General features: G+C 38.7%; 1 protein-coding gene across 1 annotated transcript in view; it reads right to left on the bottom strand.

The window, feature by feature from the left end:
- The window catches only part of TRHDE (thyrotropin releasing hormone degrading enzyme), a 212520-nt gene that overhangs the window by 55381 nt on the left and 141472 nt on the right, over positions 1-15667 (bottom strand). Inside the window, exon 10 of the mRNA XM_086740041.1 lies at positions 59-147. Within this exon, the coding sequence (XP_086596167.1) occupies positions 59-147 (89 nt within the window). The remainder of the gene's footprint in view (positions 1-58; positions 148-15667) is intronic.

Raw genomic sequence — 15667 nt, 5'->3', positions numbered from 1 at the left:
TTGAGGAAAACACAAGTATGCTTTATGAGATTCCACTGGGAGGAAAGTTTATTTTTACCTGATTTGTTAGACACCCATATAATTGCCTCTGATGAGATGTGGCTCGTATTTCCTACTGCAATTGTTAATGGAATCTGCCACAAGTAGCTGCAAGACAAAGGAGGGGGAATCTAAGAACAAAAATACTGAACTGATTCTTCTCACAGCAATCAGGGATCATGTCAAAGAAATCAAAACACAATTTCAGTAGCAGTGTAAAGATGTGGACTCTAACAAGTTACTATGATTTTGAAATGCATTTGCTATTAGCAATAAAACAATGAAAAAGTCAGTCATCTTAAAACTAAATTATATTTTACATTTTTCACACACTATCATCATATGAGGACTTTTTTTGCAAGGCTTTCCTAATTTAACAAAATTATTCACAAAAGAGGAAATAATAATTTCCCATACAAAGAAGAACACTTTTTTACATTTACTTAGAAAAAGAGAACCTCCAAGTAAAACATGCTTTGATTTATAGGGACTCCAAAGTTTAAAAATGACATACTCTTCCAGCAACTTCTTAAAAAGCTATGATAGGTTTTCATAGCTGATGGTTTATAAAAACAAAATGAATGTGATGGATCTCCACTTCTTTGCACCTTTTATTATCACTTATGTGTATGCAAACTGGACAAAACATGCTACACATGGAGATATGGAGATATGCTGGTGTAATCAGACTCCAACATTCTTACAGAGGAATTGTTTCTCATTTGGAATAAATGTTATAATTTACCTAAGAGTTTTATAGATCATCTTTATTTCAATAAACAAAAATTGACTGTATGATAAAGTCAGTCTTTTGGGAGAGAAATGGAAAATATGAATTCCTGTGTGTCTTCATCATCACCTCTATTCCTGAACTTTCAAAAATATTTCACTAGCCAGTGAAAGAACAGGCATTCCCCAACAGGCCCGCCATGCCATTTTGCACATCAGTCAAGGGGAAGCACTCTAATGGTACAGATGGTACCTTTGCCTAGGGAGTATGTGTGCATTTAAGCAAGGCAGCATGGCAAGAGAATGGCCCCAGCTCAGACATCACTGTATGCTATACTTAGATACCAAGAAGTATATTGGTTTAGATCAACTTAATTCAAATGGGGCAAAGATGGCCATGGTCAAGTTCTTGATGTCCACATCAGCTTCTCTCCTGCTGGTACACAGTACTGCAAAACCAGTCTGTGGTACCAAAAAAATTAGGTTTGCTCCTTTCTGCTCACCCAGAAGCCTGCTCCACTGAACTATGAACACCACTCAAATGTGCCAAAAATGCAGCTGGCATGCTGGCTTGCAAGCGTTGTACCTGGGAACACACCCACCATTCGGTGCTGGAAACCACAAGGATCACACACCATGCACCAATGAATCCCCCTTGTGCTGATTCAGTGAGAACTGAATTACTGCAGTAATTTCTGTTCCCTGCTACTCTCAGATTTCATCAATCCTTTCATTAAGGATTATTTGATTTTACTATTTCAAAGGCCACATCCAGCAAATGCTTCCAGACATGAGTAACTGCACGCTTGATGTCAAGGTGCTGAAAGCAGCCCAGTTGTGGGAGGTTTGGCTGTCAGGGTTTGAGGCTGATGTGTTCGTGGACATGCCTGGGGATTCAGAGTCCAGACTCAACACAGCTGCTGCCCTTAAGTCTTGCCTGGGGGCTGGGGGAGGAGGAGACCCCTGCTCTGCCAGCCCTGCTGCCACGCTTGACTCCTTACCCCTTCGCGAAGAGCCCCCCGCACACACAGGAGTTTGCAGGGCTCAGAACAGAACCACACGTGCTGGGAAACACTTGTCCATACAGGAGTGATTCAGCAGAGTAGGGGGAGATATTTGGAAAACTGTACAGCTGAAAGAGCTATGAGTGACACTAGAGGGAAAACATGGCATTTCTTGCCATATGGCACAAGAAAAAAAAAAGGTCCCATGTGATTTTGGGTTCTCTTAATGTTGGTATCATGATACACTGGGAAAATTATTAGATCTACTCATGCATCGAAGACAAGCTCCACATGAGCACATGCTCTGGCAGACACTTTTTGGATAATTAAGTTGTGGCATCTAAAGATGCTTCTGCCTTCATCAGTCTGCCCACACCTTGTGCTGGATGTTACCACCCTCCATAGAACAGCCAGCAGAAAAGGATGCCCACTGGTGCATTAGCTTCTCCAGTTCTCAGTTGGGTCTTCACGTAAAGTTACCTTCATTGTTGACTTAACTAATACTCTGGACTGTGAACTAAAGTAATGACGTGAAAACATGTATTGTGTTCTGCTGCTTCTGCTACAGCAGTAAAAACTTCTGCATTCGACAGGTGAGGCCAGTCAGGAGACACTGCAAAGTGATGCACTGGAGAACATTCACAACTTGCTTAAACACCTTACACCTTACTAGACACCCACCAGTGTTTTAGAGTCTGTCCAAAAAAAAACCTTCTAGGAAAGACAGCATCTTAAAAAGTACACTCAGTTCTAAATACTCAGTTCTCCAGAATGGAAAAGGTGCTGGAAAACTGTGATTGAGAAAATTAAGCACAACACCCATATATTATTTGAAAGAATAGGAACTTAGATATATGAAAAAAAAACATAAAGAATTGCATTTGCATGGTATTTTTATGACTTTTGACATCAACTCCTACTGGAAAAATTATACTGCAAAATAAAAGATACTGAGAGCTGCTTATGCAGCTTATTTAAACAGATATATACATGTAAGTGTATGAACATATATATGGACACTTGTTACTCTGAGAAGGAACTTCATAAAAAATATTCTGTACATTGCAGTATCTATACAGAGAAGACTTTTATATTACTTTATAATATTGTTTTATGTTACCCCCAACTAAGGTAAATCCCATTGAAATAGGTACAGATCCCTTTCTGAAAGGTGATCTACCTGTGGATGTCATGTAAGCTACTCATCCTCAGAAAACATATGTGGATTTAGTTGGGAAGATCAGTACTGATACATTTAACTCTTATCTCCCCAGGATGAGAGACCTACTGATGTTCTCAGCACTCTCCAGAACCTCCAGTCTCATCCTCTTGGTTAATGGTTTACCAGGTGAATCACAGATTTCCTTTTAATAGACCTCTCCAGAAACCCATTTTTCCTACTCATACTGCTGCTGTTCTCTGTATGTTTATCTGCTTTCCCCTTCCAGTCCTCTTCAGTGAAACTTCTGTCACTGTTTCAGAAGAAGCTGTGGCTAACTTTTTTATCCATGTGTCAGGGAGATGTATCTGGCTCACCTTTCAAGAATTTTCATTAGGACGACTTCTCCCACACACTGTCTCTGAGTGGTCCATATGGACTGCGTTCTCCAGGTGTGATTAGGAAAAAGCAAACTTTTTTGTACTTTTCTACCACAGTCTTCTACTTTACAGAGAAAAGAGGAAGAGGGCCCACTCGCCTGTCCTTCCTCCTGGTTTGTCTGGGAGTACTGAAGATCTTTTATTTATTCTTTATATGTTGGGAGCACCACCAGTGTGCTCTCTGTATGTATTTGACCAGGGAAAAAAGTATCCTGTTCCACCTGCCCATCTGCTGCCAGCCATGACAAACCAGTTCCAGTGAAAATAAGAATCGAGCCTTGAGGGCCAGTGACTATACCAGCAAGACTTGAAACAACCCATGTGGTCCTCCTACTCCCAAGAATACGTCTGCAGAAATTGGATGCTTGTTCAGGTAGCACACTCAGCCCCTGGGTGAAACAGAGCTAATGAACTGCATGCCCAATTTGCCTCAGATGCTGCTGAGCTTCAGAGGTATCCACACATAATGTCCCTCTGGATACAAACCTGATCACTTTAACAGGGACCTAAAGGCAGACCACTTAATTGTCGGGAACCTAAGGGCTACTTCAGGAATTTAAGAAAGCAACTCTGAGAATGAGGAGTAGAGACATCTAAAATTGGAACAGGCATGGTAAATGAGAACCATGCTGAACATAACATCGTTCAGTCATAAATGTCTTAAAGAGATGTAGGAAAGAGATGTAGGGGATCTTCTTGAAAGTAGTATAAATAAGCCTTTTACTGTTGATTTACAAGTGAGAAACTGTTAATGTGAAACAGTTAAATCTAGATTGACAGGATAACATGCACAACTAAAGGGAACGCAGTGATGCTTTTTTTATGGTAGCATCACACCAATGCATAATACCGAAGTGTGTTAGCATCTGCATTCAGCTTAAAGAATAATCAGAGGAACTTGTCTGATAAAAAAAAAAAATCATGTATTTGTCAAGGTACATGGAATACTAGAAACTATCTAATTATGATCTGCTTGGTTTATATAGATCTTTTTTTTTTCTCTTGAGCATTACATAATGACCACATAGCCAGTATTAGTGTACTTTATCTCACTCAGAAAATGTACATATTTGTGACAAGTACTTACTTACACCTTGACTTCCAACAAATAAGAACTGAGATCCCTTCATGAGCAAATTCTAAGACCACAAAGTATTAAGCAAACATGTCTCACACTTCTGCCTGTGATGAACTGTAATGTTGTAGTAACATTGGCTTTTTAGTGGGACAATTAGTTGGCTTATTCGTAAAGAGCTATGCAAAGCCAAAAAAAGGGCAGTAATTATTTCCTCTGCTGCCAAAAGAAAGATCTCAAGTCATTAAAAACGAAAAGGCAAGGTTCCTGGAGTTTCAGATTTTGCACACTTTTTCAACTACTTTTTCACATTAATGAACGTTTTCGCTGAGATGTAAACCCGTATGTTTTCAAGATTCATCCTCCCAGTAACCATAGTGTGCCAAGCTTCCACCCACCGCCTCTAGTGAATACGATGTTCTTCCAGTGACATTTCTCCTTTCTGCCCGGATTCAAACATAAACGAAGTTCAGCTATTTCTAGTCATTACTCACAGAACAATGTAGATATCTGCTTAATATTCAGAAACTTATTAACCTTGGTCGCAATATAAAGAGTATACAAGTAATGTGATTGCTTCATGTAAATTGACAGAACATCTATACCGAAAACACCACAGCAGAACTTAGCTAATCTGCTTTTTGAATGGGAGAGGACGTGAACAACCACATCCCTCAGACCTCTGGGTTAAAGAATCCTAATCTATCCTTCTGTTCTTTATACAGAAACTATACTTAATCCTTCTTTTATTGTCCAATTCTGTATTTTTTCTGTCTATTATACTCTTTTCCAGGGTAGAAAGTCAAATCTGCCCTCCACGCTTTGAAGGCAGGTCTATCATTAAGAGCGGCATAATTCTTTTCTCCTCTACACTCTTCATACTTTTTATATGCTCCTTCCCCACTAATCCCCACTCTTCTATTTACTTGCTTGACTGTGTCCGCACACTAAGCTGATCTTTACAGAAAATTACCTACCATAACGTCAAGATCTTTTTCCTGAGAGAGAACAGTTTCTTCAGAACCCACCACTGAGCATCTAAGTTAGGACTGTCTTCCCCACATGTATCACCTTTGTGTTTATCAAGATCAAGCTTCATCAGTTATTTTATCACCAACCAGCATTAAGGGATACCTCTGTAACCTTGGTAGTTAACTTTTGGGTTTACTACCCTCACAAACCTTCTATTACCAGAAAGCTCTATCACCTCACTCTTCTACGCCCTTTATCACATCACTGAATAGGAAAAATGTCAGCATAGGTTTCTCAAGAATTTAATAGGTTATCTCCCTCTACTGAGAAACTCAACCATTTAATTTCTCACTTTTTGCTTGTATTTCTTAAACTGAAACCTTTCCTCATATCCCAGTAGAGATTATCTTCTTTAGAAATCATTAATGAGGAAGCTGGATGTCCAAAAATACAAAAAGAACAGTCAAAATGACAAGAGGCTTGATATGTCCAGCTATAGAAGACACCTATTAATAGTCTTTGATTATATAGTCAGCTAGAAAATCAAAGGAGGAGAACCATGACAAGGTAGAAGAACGATGTACAGACTTCAGAAAGAGAACTATTTTTTTTTTTAGTACATCTTAACAATAGAAGAATAAAGGGCAAAATTAAAATGCCATGCACAAAAGCAAATTAAGTGATCTGCCTCTTAGCAGGATATAAGAAGCATAATTATTTTAAAGTGTAATGGTAATAATGAACTTAAATCATAGAATTATTTAGGTGGGAAGGGATCTTCTAAGGTACATCCCTCTGCTCAAATGTGCTAACAGCACAGGAAAACAGAGTTTCATTGTACGTAGTACATGAGATCAGAGGAGGATACACAGGCTTTATGTTTAGTGGCATCATGCAAAGTCAATAAAGTCAAATGGGGAAAATGATTTGCCATCTGCTTTTTTCTCCTAATCCCTCCCAGTGCAAAACATCTACAGAATTACTTTCAGAAAAGCTGAACACCAAAAGCTCCATGTACCTTCAAACAGATTACTAGGTTGTGAAATGAAACTGTGAATTGCTTAAATTATCCTGGGTTGGAAAACCAGAAATAATGTATCTTACATCAGCTGGCACTGGTGAAATCTCACCCATCACTCTTCTATGACTTAGTTGCTCCAGGCTAAATTCAGTTGTGCAAGGTGGTGTCAAATGAGCTGCCGTGGTGTACATGAGACATCTGTCAGGGGCTGAAAGATACGGCACAGCACCTACAGATGCTCCCGCCCATGTAGTGGCAGCACAAGGTCAAGCAAGATACCTGAGGGCACCTCCAATGGCACCAGTCACCTGTGCAAGCAACTAAATGAGCCTCTCCATTCACTCAATGTTGACTGTGATACTTTTCACAATTCCCGAGGAAACTTTTTAGTTTCTAACTGAAAAAGCAAACTTTCAAAACCAAGCTGCTCATAAGAAAGAGAAGATTTCATCATAGATTTTCAACTATAATATTTAAAACAAGCACTGCTGAATCATAACTACTACCTAAATAAAAGCTTCCAGTTTGCTGATTCAAAATTAATTTCAACTTGAAATACAAGTTCATTGAAGTCAAAATGAGTGAAACTGAAATGTAAGGTACTGAAATTACAGGATTGAAATGAAAGTTCTAAATCAATTTTTCCCCAATTTTTGCTTTGATTTTTGTCCTGATTCAGTACAGGGAAATATTTTGATATGTTGAAAATTTCTGCAGGATAGGAATCCATTTCTTGCTCAACTGTAATACTTACTAATCTTTGCAAAGTATTTTGAGAATGTAACAATCTGAGACTTTATATCACTGAAGGATATGATTAAAGCTATTTAACATAGAAATAAAGTGAGGTATAAAAATAATTTAAGAGTAAAAACTATAAAAAGAAAATCTAAGAGTAAACCTGATTGGTTAGGACACCTGGTTCTTTGTTTTAACCAGCAGAACTTAATACCCAAAATACCAACTCCGTCTCCTTAGTTGAAGTCTGGTACATCCAGAATTGCTGAAGCTGAGAAACAGGGACCAAGGACTCCTGGGCATTTTTTTCTCATTCTCAGCTCTCCAGATGGAGTATGCTGAAATTCACGTACACAGAGATATATGCTTGGGTGAGTAGTGCTGAGTCTGAGGAGAAGACACCTTCCCAGTGTGGCCCTTGCCAGCAGTGACGATTCCTTGATTAGGTTAGGATGCTGACAGGGACACTTCTTATCCATGGAATATCTTGCTATGAGCCGTCCATATGAACTCATGTTATTGGGATTTCAGAGACAAAAGAATAGGAAAGCATAGTAATGAGAAAATGTGACCTTTTGGAAAGCAAGTAAGTCTTACAGAACAAAATGAAAACTAAGAATTAAAGTTTTGTATTTTTACTTCAGTTGCATACTTGGCTGAACTGCAGAGACATATACAAATAGTGGCCAATAAAGGAAGCACTTAGCTGCACGGCTGCAAAAGTTTCTGGCTAATGACCTTAAAGTCTATCATAAAATAAAGGGCACAGAAAGTTATGAACTAACTAAAGCATAGTGTGAAGTCTGGACATTAAACCAGTACAGCAGGAAAAGAGTAGAGATCTCTCATTTCTTCTCCTTGCCAAGACAACTGCAATTTCTGTAAGGAAGGTAAAAGGTGGCCTTTGTTTTCAGTGAATTTTGAATATTAAAATAGTGGAAGGTTCAAAGACAAACTGTTAACAGAAAACCTGAAAGTGTATTCAATTAACCTACAAACTTACAAGTCTTGCTGCTGTGATACCTGCAAGGATTTTTTTCCTAGGCTGAGAGCACAAGTAGACATAAGGCAGTGAGTGGGAAACAAGTGAAAGTTGTTGAACAGCACAACAGCTTTAGAGCTTCCTACTACATGAAGCAGAACTCAACAGTACCAGAGCAATATTTTGTAAGTCACATTTTCTAGAGAGATTGGGTTGGGAAAGATAATTTAAAAAGCATCATAGAGATTTTCCCAGGTTATTATATAGTATAGTATCTCATTCACTAAAGAGTACTTCAGGTTCCAGGGGAAGCTCATGTGAGTATCACAGAAAATCACATACTTTTATTAGCTGTGATTCTACAGAGTGTTAGCTCTGTTTAATGGATAAGGAGTTGATGATATATTCATGTTGTGAATATAATTCTCACAAGACTGAAGAACACAGAGATTTCATTAGATTTAATACATGCCAGTAAAGTGATTGTAGGCTGTGCCCAGAGGCACAACACAACAGAAGAAGATGTTATTCCGGCTCTCACAAGTATTACACCTCCTACACTGAGCCAGCGTGCCAAGGGATTCCTTGTACCCTGTCAGAACGGAAGATGGCAGATAGGAAGGGAAAATTTCACTAACTTTGCTACAAAGACAAATACAAGATGAAAAATGGATAAAGGAGAACAATTTGAAGTAATTGAGATCAACAGAGCACAGCTTGGAGGCATTAAATGGCCAACTGCATATGCCCAGTGTGATCTTAATTCCTATGTTCAGAGTGAGAACAAGAAGTTTAGTGCAAGGAACAATGAGAAACAGGTGAAAAACACTGGTAAAGGTAACTGATTAACTTGGATTCCCCTAAAAGTGGGATGAAAAAGCAGACAATAACTGACTTTGTAATCAAATAAGAAGTTGCAATTAGCCAACTTGAATTCAGAAAGGACAGCACTCAGGTTTATTAATGAGAGAAGGCCTGCTGGTGTCTGAATCGAACAGGATTTTCACAATTCTTGCACAGACAATTTCTGACTGCAGCACTGTATGCAGTGACAAAATTAAGAGAGCAGGACACAGCAAGTGTGCAACACCACATTAATTGTGGGATGCATATCAAGGGTTTGTTGGACTTGAGCAAAATGAGTGGAGGAAATGGTGCTAAGGTTGGGATCTTGGGGCGTCAGGGGTTCTGCCCTCACTCAAGACTAACAGACTGGTCAACAAGAGAAAGGTGAGCTAAGACCAAAACAAAGGACAGAGAAGTTAGTAACAGTGACTACAGGACCAACTAGAAAAATATTGAAAGGAAAAGACTGTGGAAGTGTTTACTCTAAATCATTCTGGACTGTGCTGGGCCAAGGCATTTCCAGCCCCTTTTCAAAAAGAAGGCAAGAATTTGGACTTCGGTGGACTCTGTGAATTAAAGGCATTGTTCCAGCATAGTCTTTAGGGAGCTCTATATGACTGTAATACAGAGTGTATTTTTTTTCATCCCCCAGTTCAGACATAGTGGAGTTAGGGTGCCATGTAATACACATGCAGTATTGTCTAAGCAGATAACAAAACTGCAACTGAGGCATACATTACTCAGAAAACAACGGTATTCCTGCTACCATCTATACCCAACAGTTTCAAAACCTAAATGAGCTTTTTGTACCAGTTTCTTCTTTCTCACTAATGCCTCATCTATGGAGGAATTCAACTTAGAGCAACCTAGCAACCAAAACCAACCCAACAGGGTCTGATCAGATGTGTAGTTGGATCCACCTAACACATATTTCACAGGGAAACAAAACTTGGGGATTTGAAATTGTGGGCCCATTATAATTTTGAATACAAATTATACTTAGCTGCATACACAGAGGAAACTATGGATAAACTTTATAGTTTGGAGAAATATTTAGAATGGGGTGAGTGAGAGGGTGATAGGAAGCTTATATTCTAGTCTTGAAAGATGCTAGCACTTCCAAGATTACTTGCTTCTGATGGTAAGCCTCTTTATTTGCAGTTCTGCCTTAATACAGCTGCTAATTTTAAATATGTGTCTATTATGTATGCTTTCATTTAGAAACTCATGTTAAAAAACACAATAATATTGGTATATACTAAAATAAGGGTTGATAGTTGCTTCTAAGAGTAACTATTTCTAGGATAGATCACAAACTGGGTTTTTTTCCTCTATAAGGATCTAAATACAAAGACACGGAGGGAAAAATATTTTAAATGCAAACACAGTATTGCTGGAATGTATTTCAGAGGCATGTGTTTTAATACAATCATTGACTATAATTCATTTACAGTCAGAACAGTGATTAACATGTTTAACAGCGATGTATTACAGATGTGGATTTTGTGGTTTTCCTTTACTCTGCCATAATCTTAACTCTTCCTGGATTTTACAAGAACCTTTGAAATAATTTTCAGCAATAATTAAGTGCTAGAGCTGAAACAGGGAAAACAATTTACATTATTCAGGAGTCTTACACCAAATATAATGTCCTTACCAAATGTAATGAAACCACAAAGTCCCAGACATAAGAAAATACTTCAGTGCTGTAATAGCAGCACTAGCATGAAAGAGCCCACGTGTGGCTCTGCACTGTGGGATGGCCTTAAGATGACAGCATGCATATTCTGTTAAAAAACAGCTGTATGTCTACAGCCATCCCATAGAAACCTCACTCTCCTTTGGTCTGATCGCCTTTTTAAGGGTGGACACAAGGTAATTTAAATGAGTTAATTTGACTTAAATTATCCAATTCAAAAAGAAAAAAAAAAGCATTGTCTGATAATATAATATTATCTGATTATAACTATCTGGTTACTAAACTTTCTACAAAGTTCCGTGTAATTTTAGCTTAACATTTCATACTAAAATAAATTATAAATCAGGTGGTTATAAACACTATGGGGCTCTCTAAAATTGACTCATTTCACTGATAGTGCTAGCAGAGTACCTTAATAAAGTTAGAAAAATATTGTGGGCAAAGAACAAATACCACAAATTATTTGTTAGTACATGCTTTCTCCTCCCTGCCTAACATTACCTTTTTACACTAAAACACAAAAGGCTTCATTTTCAAAACTGACAAGCAATTTTGGGAGTCAGAGATGGATAGAAAGAAGCCAGGCTTACGCAGTGTTAAGTGTCTATTCTAACAGCCGCCTCTTTAGCCTCCAATAAAGGCTCTTAATCATTCTGGTCTCCTCTGTTCCATCTTGCATCAGTGCAAAACGTCCTTGCAGAATTGCACATGTGTGCTGATCATGCAAACCCCACCTCTATGTCGTCCTTTACCCACGAGCATAGTCCCTTTACTACAAAGCGTAGATCTGAGATTTCTCTGAACGGAGTGGAAGGATGTGTAATGGGCTGAGGAGGGAATCCCCCTAGTAGGAATAACAGTAACATTTTAGCTATGCCTACAGTCCTCCAATATGGTCTCAGAGACTCAGTGCCAAGCATTTTTCAATGTATTCCAATGTTCAGTTCTGGTTTTTTTTTTTCCTCAAAATATTGTGAATTTAAGCAAGATTAAAATATAATTCCTACTGTAGTTTTTCTTTCTCAGTAAACTTCCCTAACAGCCCCCCACCAAACTATCTCCTCCATAAAATCTGAGATTATTCTTTTGAGTGTGAAGGCTCACATACAGAGATAAGGAGAAAAAATACCCATTATCAGCAACTTAAGAAAGCAAAAGGAAGATGAAATAAAAAAGGAAGCATGTTAGTAGTTTTAGCCTGTGATCTCCAATGGGGAATCCACATCTCAGGTTTTTACTAAGTCAACAAAACATGACATTTATCCACCCCACCTTCATCCCTCCCATTAACCATATCTCTGCCAAACACTGTTTCAGCTTTCCCCAGTCTGCTCTTTACTTCTCTAAAGCACTCATCCTAACCACCTTCTCCATTTCCCTGGTTCTCCACATATGCCTATTTCAGCTACTCAGCTTTGATGTTCCCACTCAAGTCTGCACCCTGCCACACAGCATTCCCTTTCCCTCCTCCTGTGTTCTAGATATCTCCCCACCAGCACTGCTGCCCTGATTCTCCTCTTCGCCTCCCCACCACACTCTGAGTTAAAATATAGTGCTGCCCTCAAGTACACGCTTCTTCCCTCACCATGAAATTGATTTAATTAATGTGAATTAATTAACTAGTTTGGGTATCTAGCAATTCCTGAGAGTTAGTATTAGCAAATGAGATGAGCAAAGCTACACAGTCTGCAGTGATAATAAAATACAGCAGCAGCTTTTCCCTGTCAGCCTAGCTTCTGCCAGGATCTAAGTGCTGCCACCGCACAGGATGCAATGACACAATATACCAATTTTGTCTTCTTTAGCATTCTGCAAATTCTAACACTGAAAGTTGCCCGTATCCTGCATACCAGAACATCCTGGAAGTTTGCCTAGCAAGAAGTGTTTCTCTCAAATAGAAGCTGTGAAATGGTTTTGGAAACAAAGTGTTAAATTACAATTCACATTTCTGAGATCTTTGCTACCAGCAAAATCTTCCTGAGGAGACATCAGCACAGACACGTGCAGGAACACATTTTAAGAGCACTTCCTTTTCCAATTTAATAATAATGCAACAATCAGAAGGGCCTCTAAAAAATAAAAAGGCAAGACAAAAGACTGGGGACTCTCTAGTGGCTTCTACAGCAAAAAAAAATCTATTGCAGCAGGCAGTGCATGGCGTAAGTATTGGGCTGGGAAACACCAGCATCCAACAGCAAAGGTACTCCTCCCGCATGCGTCCTCGGCAGGCAGGCTTCCTCCCGGTCACTCATAGAAGCAGCTCTTCCGCCTGCTCGTTTGGAGGAGCAGCACTCTGCTCAGCACGATCCCCTCTCAGGCTGCTGGGGTTAAGGACTGTCTCTGTGCACACTGAAGGACAAAATCTATTGGTGTCATAGAGCTGTCCTCTATTAAACACATGTAAAGAGAAGGATCTCCCCACACTTTCTCACTCTTCTACAGGAATAAGTATTTTCAAGTCCATGCTTGACTAGCAAAAAAAAAAAAAAAACAAACAACTGGTTAAATCACCATCTGGCTATGTTCACATACAGTTCTGTGCTCCACTAAGCATTCTTGATTTTTTAAATCTCATTCCTGATAATTCCATTTGCTCCGTGCCTAACATCAGTACCTTCCTCTCCCGAAGCCCATTCCCTTCATCATTATTATAGCTGATGTAGAGGCACTCAGGTCAGTCAAGATGAACCAGGCTACCACATCTGCTCCCTAGGCAGCAACACAAAAGTTGTTTCTAGTAGAAACACCGATACAAGTGTAATCGTTCAGGTATAGTAAAGATGGAAGGCAAAACAAGAAAACACTCAAAGGACATGAGAAAACAGAAGATTAGAGGATATTTCCCAGATACAGAGAGGTAAATGAGTACTTATTTTTCTGCTTATATTTTGTTGGCCCTTTTTCCTCAGCTTATGAAACAATATTTGTCCACATTATGGTCCTTTTTACTACATAATTAATACTACATACGCTACATTATTCCCTGATTGCTCTAAGATCTCAAAGATACTTATCAACATTCCCCTTGTACTACTAACATTTTGTTTTGTGTTTAACCAGCCCCTCAGCTGATAAGTGGACAGAGTAAGTTCCCCATCACTGCCCAAGTGATAATGTCATAGAAATAAGAATATACACAGCAATACTCACAGCTATGCTTTTACTATTCAAATAATTATCAGTAAGGGACAAGCACAGCCCTTTTTCCTCAAGGCCTGAATAAATGAGCTTTACGTAGGAAATTCAGAAGAGACTTGAAGGGACATAAATTCCACAGTTAATCATTCATCTTGGAGTGACTGCTGAGCAGCTCTGCTGTCTGTTATAAAGCCTTTCAGTTGTCATAATTACTAGATGGTGTTAGACTCATGAGTCTGTACAGCTTCAGTTTTCTGGTCATGTCCCTGGCTTGCATGGTTCGACTGAATTTTCCCTAATCCAGCCACATGGAGAAAGGCACAGAGGTCTATCACCTTACAGCACATATGTATACCCTGTCCACATCCCAATTTGTACATACTCCTTTTCTCTCCTTCTTCACAGTGAGCTGTGTTCAATGGCTAGCAAGACATTTCCCTTTAGGATATTATCATGAACAAGCAAGATTAGCTATGGAAACTGCATGCATGATAAGAACACTATACAACGGAATATTACCTCAGCAACATGAACTTAATAATTTTGATAACATTGGGAAGGTTATTTCTCCACTTTTGAAGAGACAAGCTCTGTATATTTTTAAAAGGCCAAATTTAAACCCATAAGCAGAAAGCTTTGGTCTGCTTTTCAATACAGTATATAAATGGTTTATGGATTTCACCAAAACTGATTAGTTTATTGTCTAGACCACAGATTATTTTTCATAAGATTTCTTGTCATATCTGTGAGCCATTCTTGTAATGATGGATGAGCCTAGTGCCTTAAAATCATCATTTTCTCTATCAGCAGGGAAAGCCACTGAACCCTGTCAGATGGAATATCACTTCCTCCCCTGCAGCCTTATAATGTACGGGCGCAATGCGTTCTCATAGGAGTCCAGGACTAAACCTACACATAACTAAAGGATTCTTTTGGGTAAGATTATGAATTATACAGTTATTTCAGAAGTTTTAAACTTTTGCTTGGATAAGCTGAAATTGCTACTGAAACATTGCACCAATCACAGGCTTTGACATTTAAATCGAAGTCCGGTGATTTTGGCCCTTCTGAGGAATGATGTTCCTAGAAACAGTGTCTGTCATTGTTAGTTCTATTTTCTCATAAAATGAGAAGTATGGATCATGTAAAGGCGTAAGTGTCAAGTAAAATCTATGCTCAGTTTGTGAAGAAGTGAAATTGTATACCTTCTGGAATTTCAGGCCAAATGTTAGATCCTAGCATGCCATACAGTCAATTCTACACTCACAAATAAATATATGTATGGCCTTGAAACACATTTTTCAGCAGTTACAGAGAGGCAAGTAGTCCAAATGTACATGACGTGGGAAAATCAACTATATATAATAATTCTCTTCTGCAGTACAATTAAAAACAGTTACAGTAATGGACTAGGTAGAACCAGGAGTAAACCACTGTCAAAGGTATCAACAATATACACAGTTTATCACTTAGAAAAATCTGCTTACTGCTTGTATATTCCTCTATATGATTTCAGAGAAAAAAAATAAATAAATATGCTGCTTCGCAGTTCATTTTGAACAGTTAATTGCTGCATAAATACATAGCAAAAAGAAAAGCACAGACATTTTATAAAACTACAGTGGTTCTGAAATATTCAGTTGCCTCTTTATTTGCATTTCTTATGCAGCAGACAGATCCAAAAGACCTACTCTGAAGAGACTCTTTCTTCTGGAAGGCAAAGTTAAATTTGCCTAGAGAGGGTCTGAACCAGAAGTTTAAACTCCTCATCACTTGGAAGGCAATAGAACTGACATTTAGTGTCGTGTCATGCCCGAACTACAGC

The sequence above is a fragment of the Chlamydotis macqueenii genome, chromosome 1 (assembly GCF_036417535.1).
Source record: "Chlamydotis macqueenii isolate bChlMac1 chromosome 1, bChlMac1.mat, whole genome shotgun sequence".
NCBI lineage: Eukaryota > Metazoa > Chordata > Aves > Otidiformes > Otididae > Chlamydotis > Chlamydotis macqueenii.
Note: the sequence above shows the minus strand (reverse complement) of the source record. Positions and strands in the feature narration are given on the sequence as shown.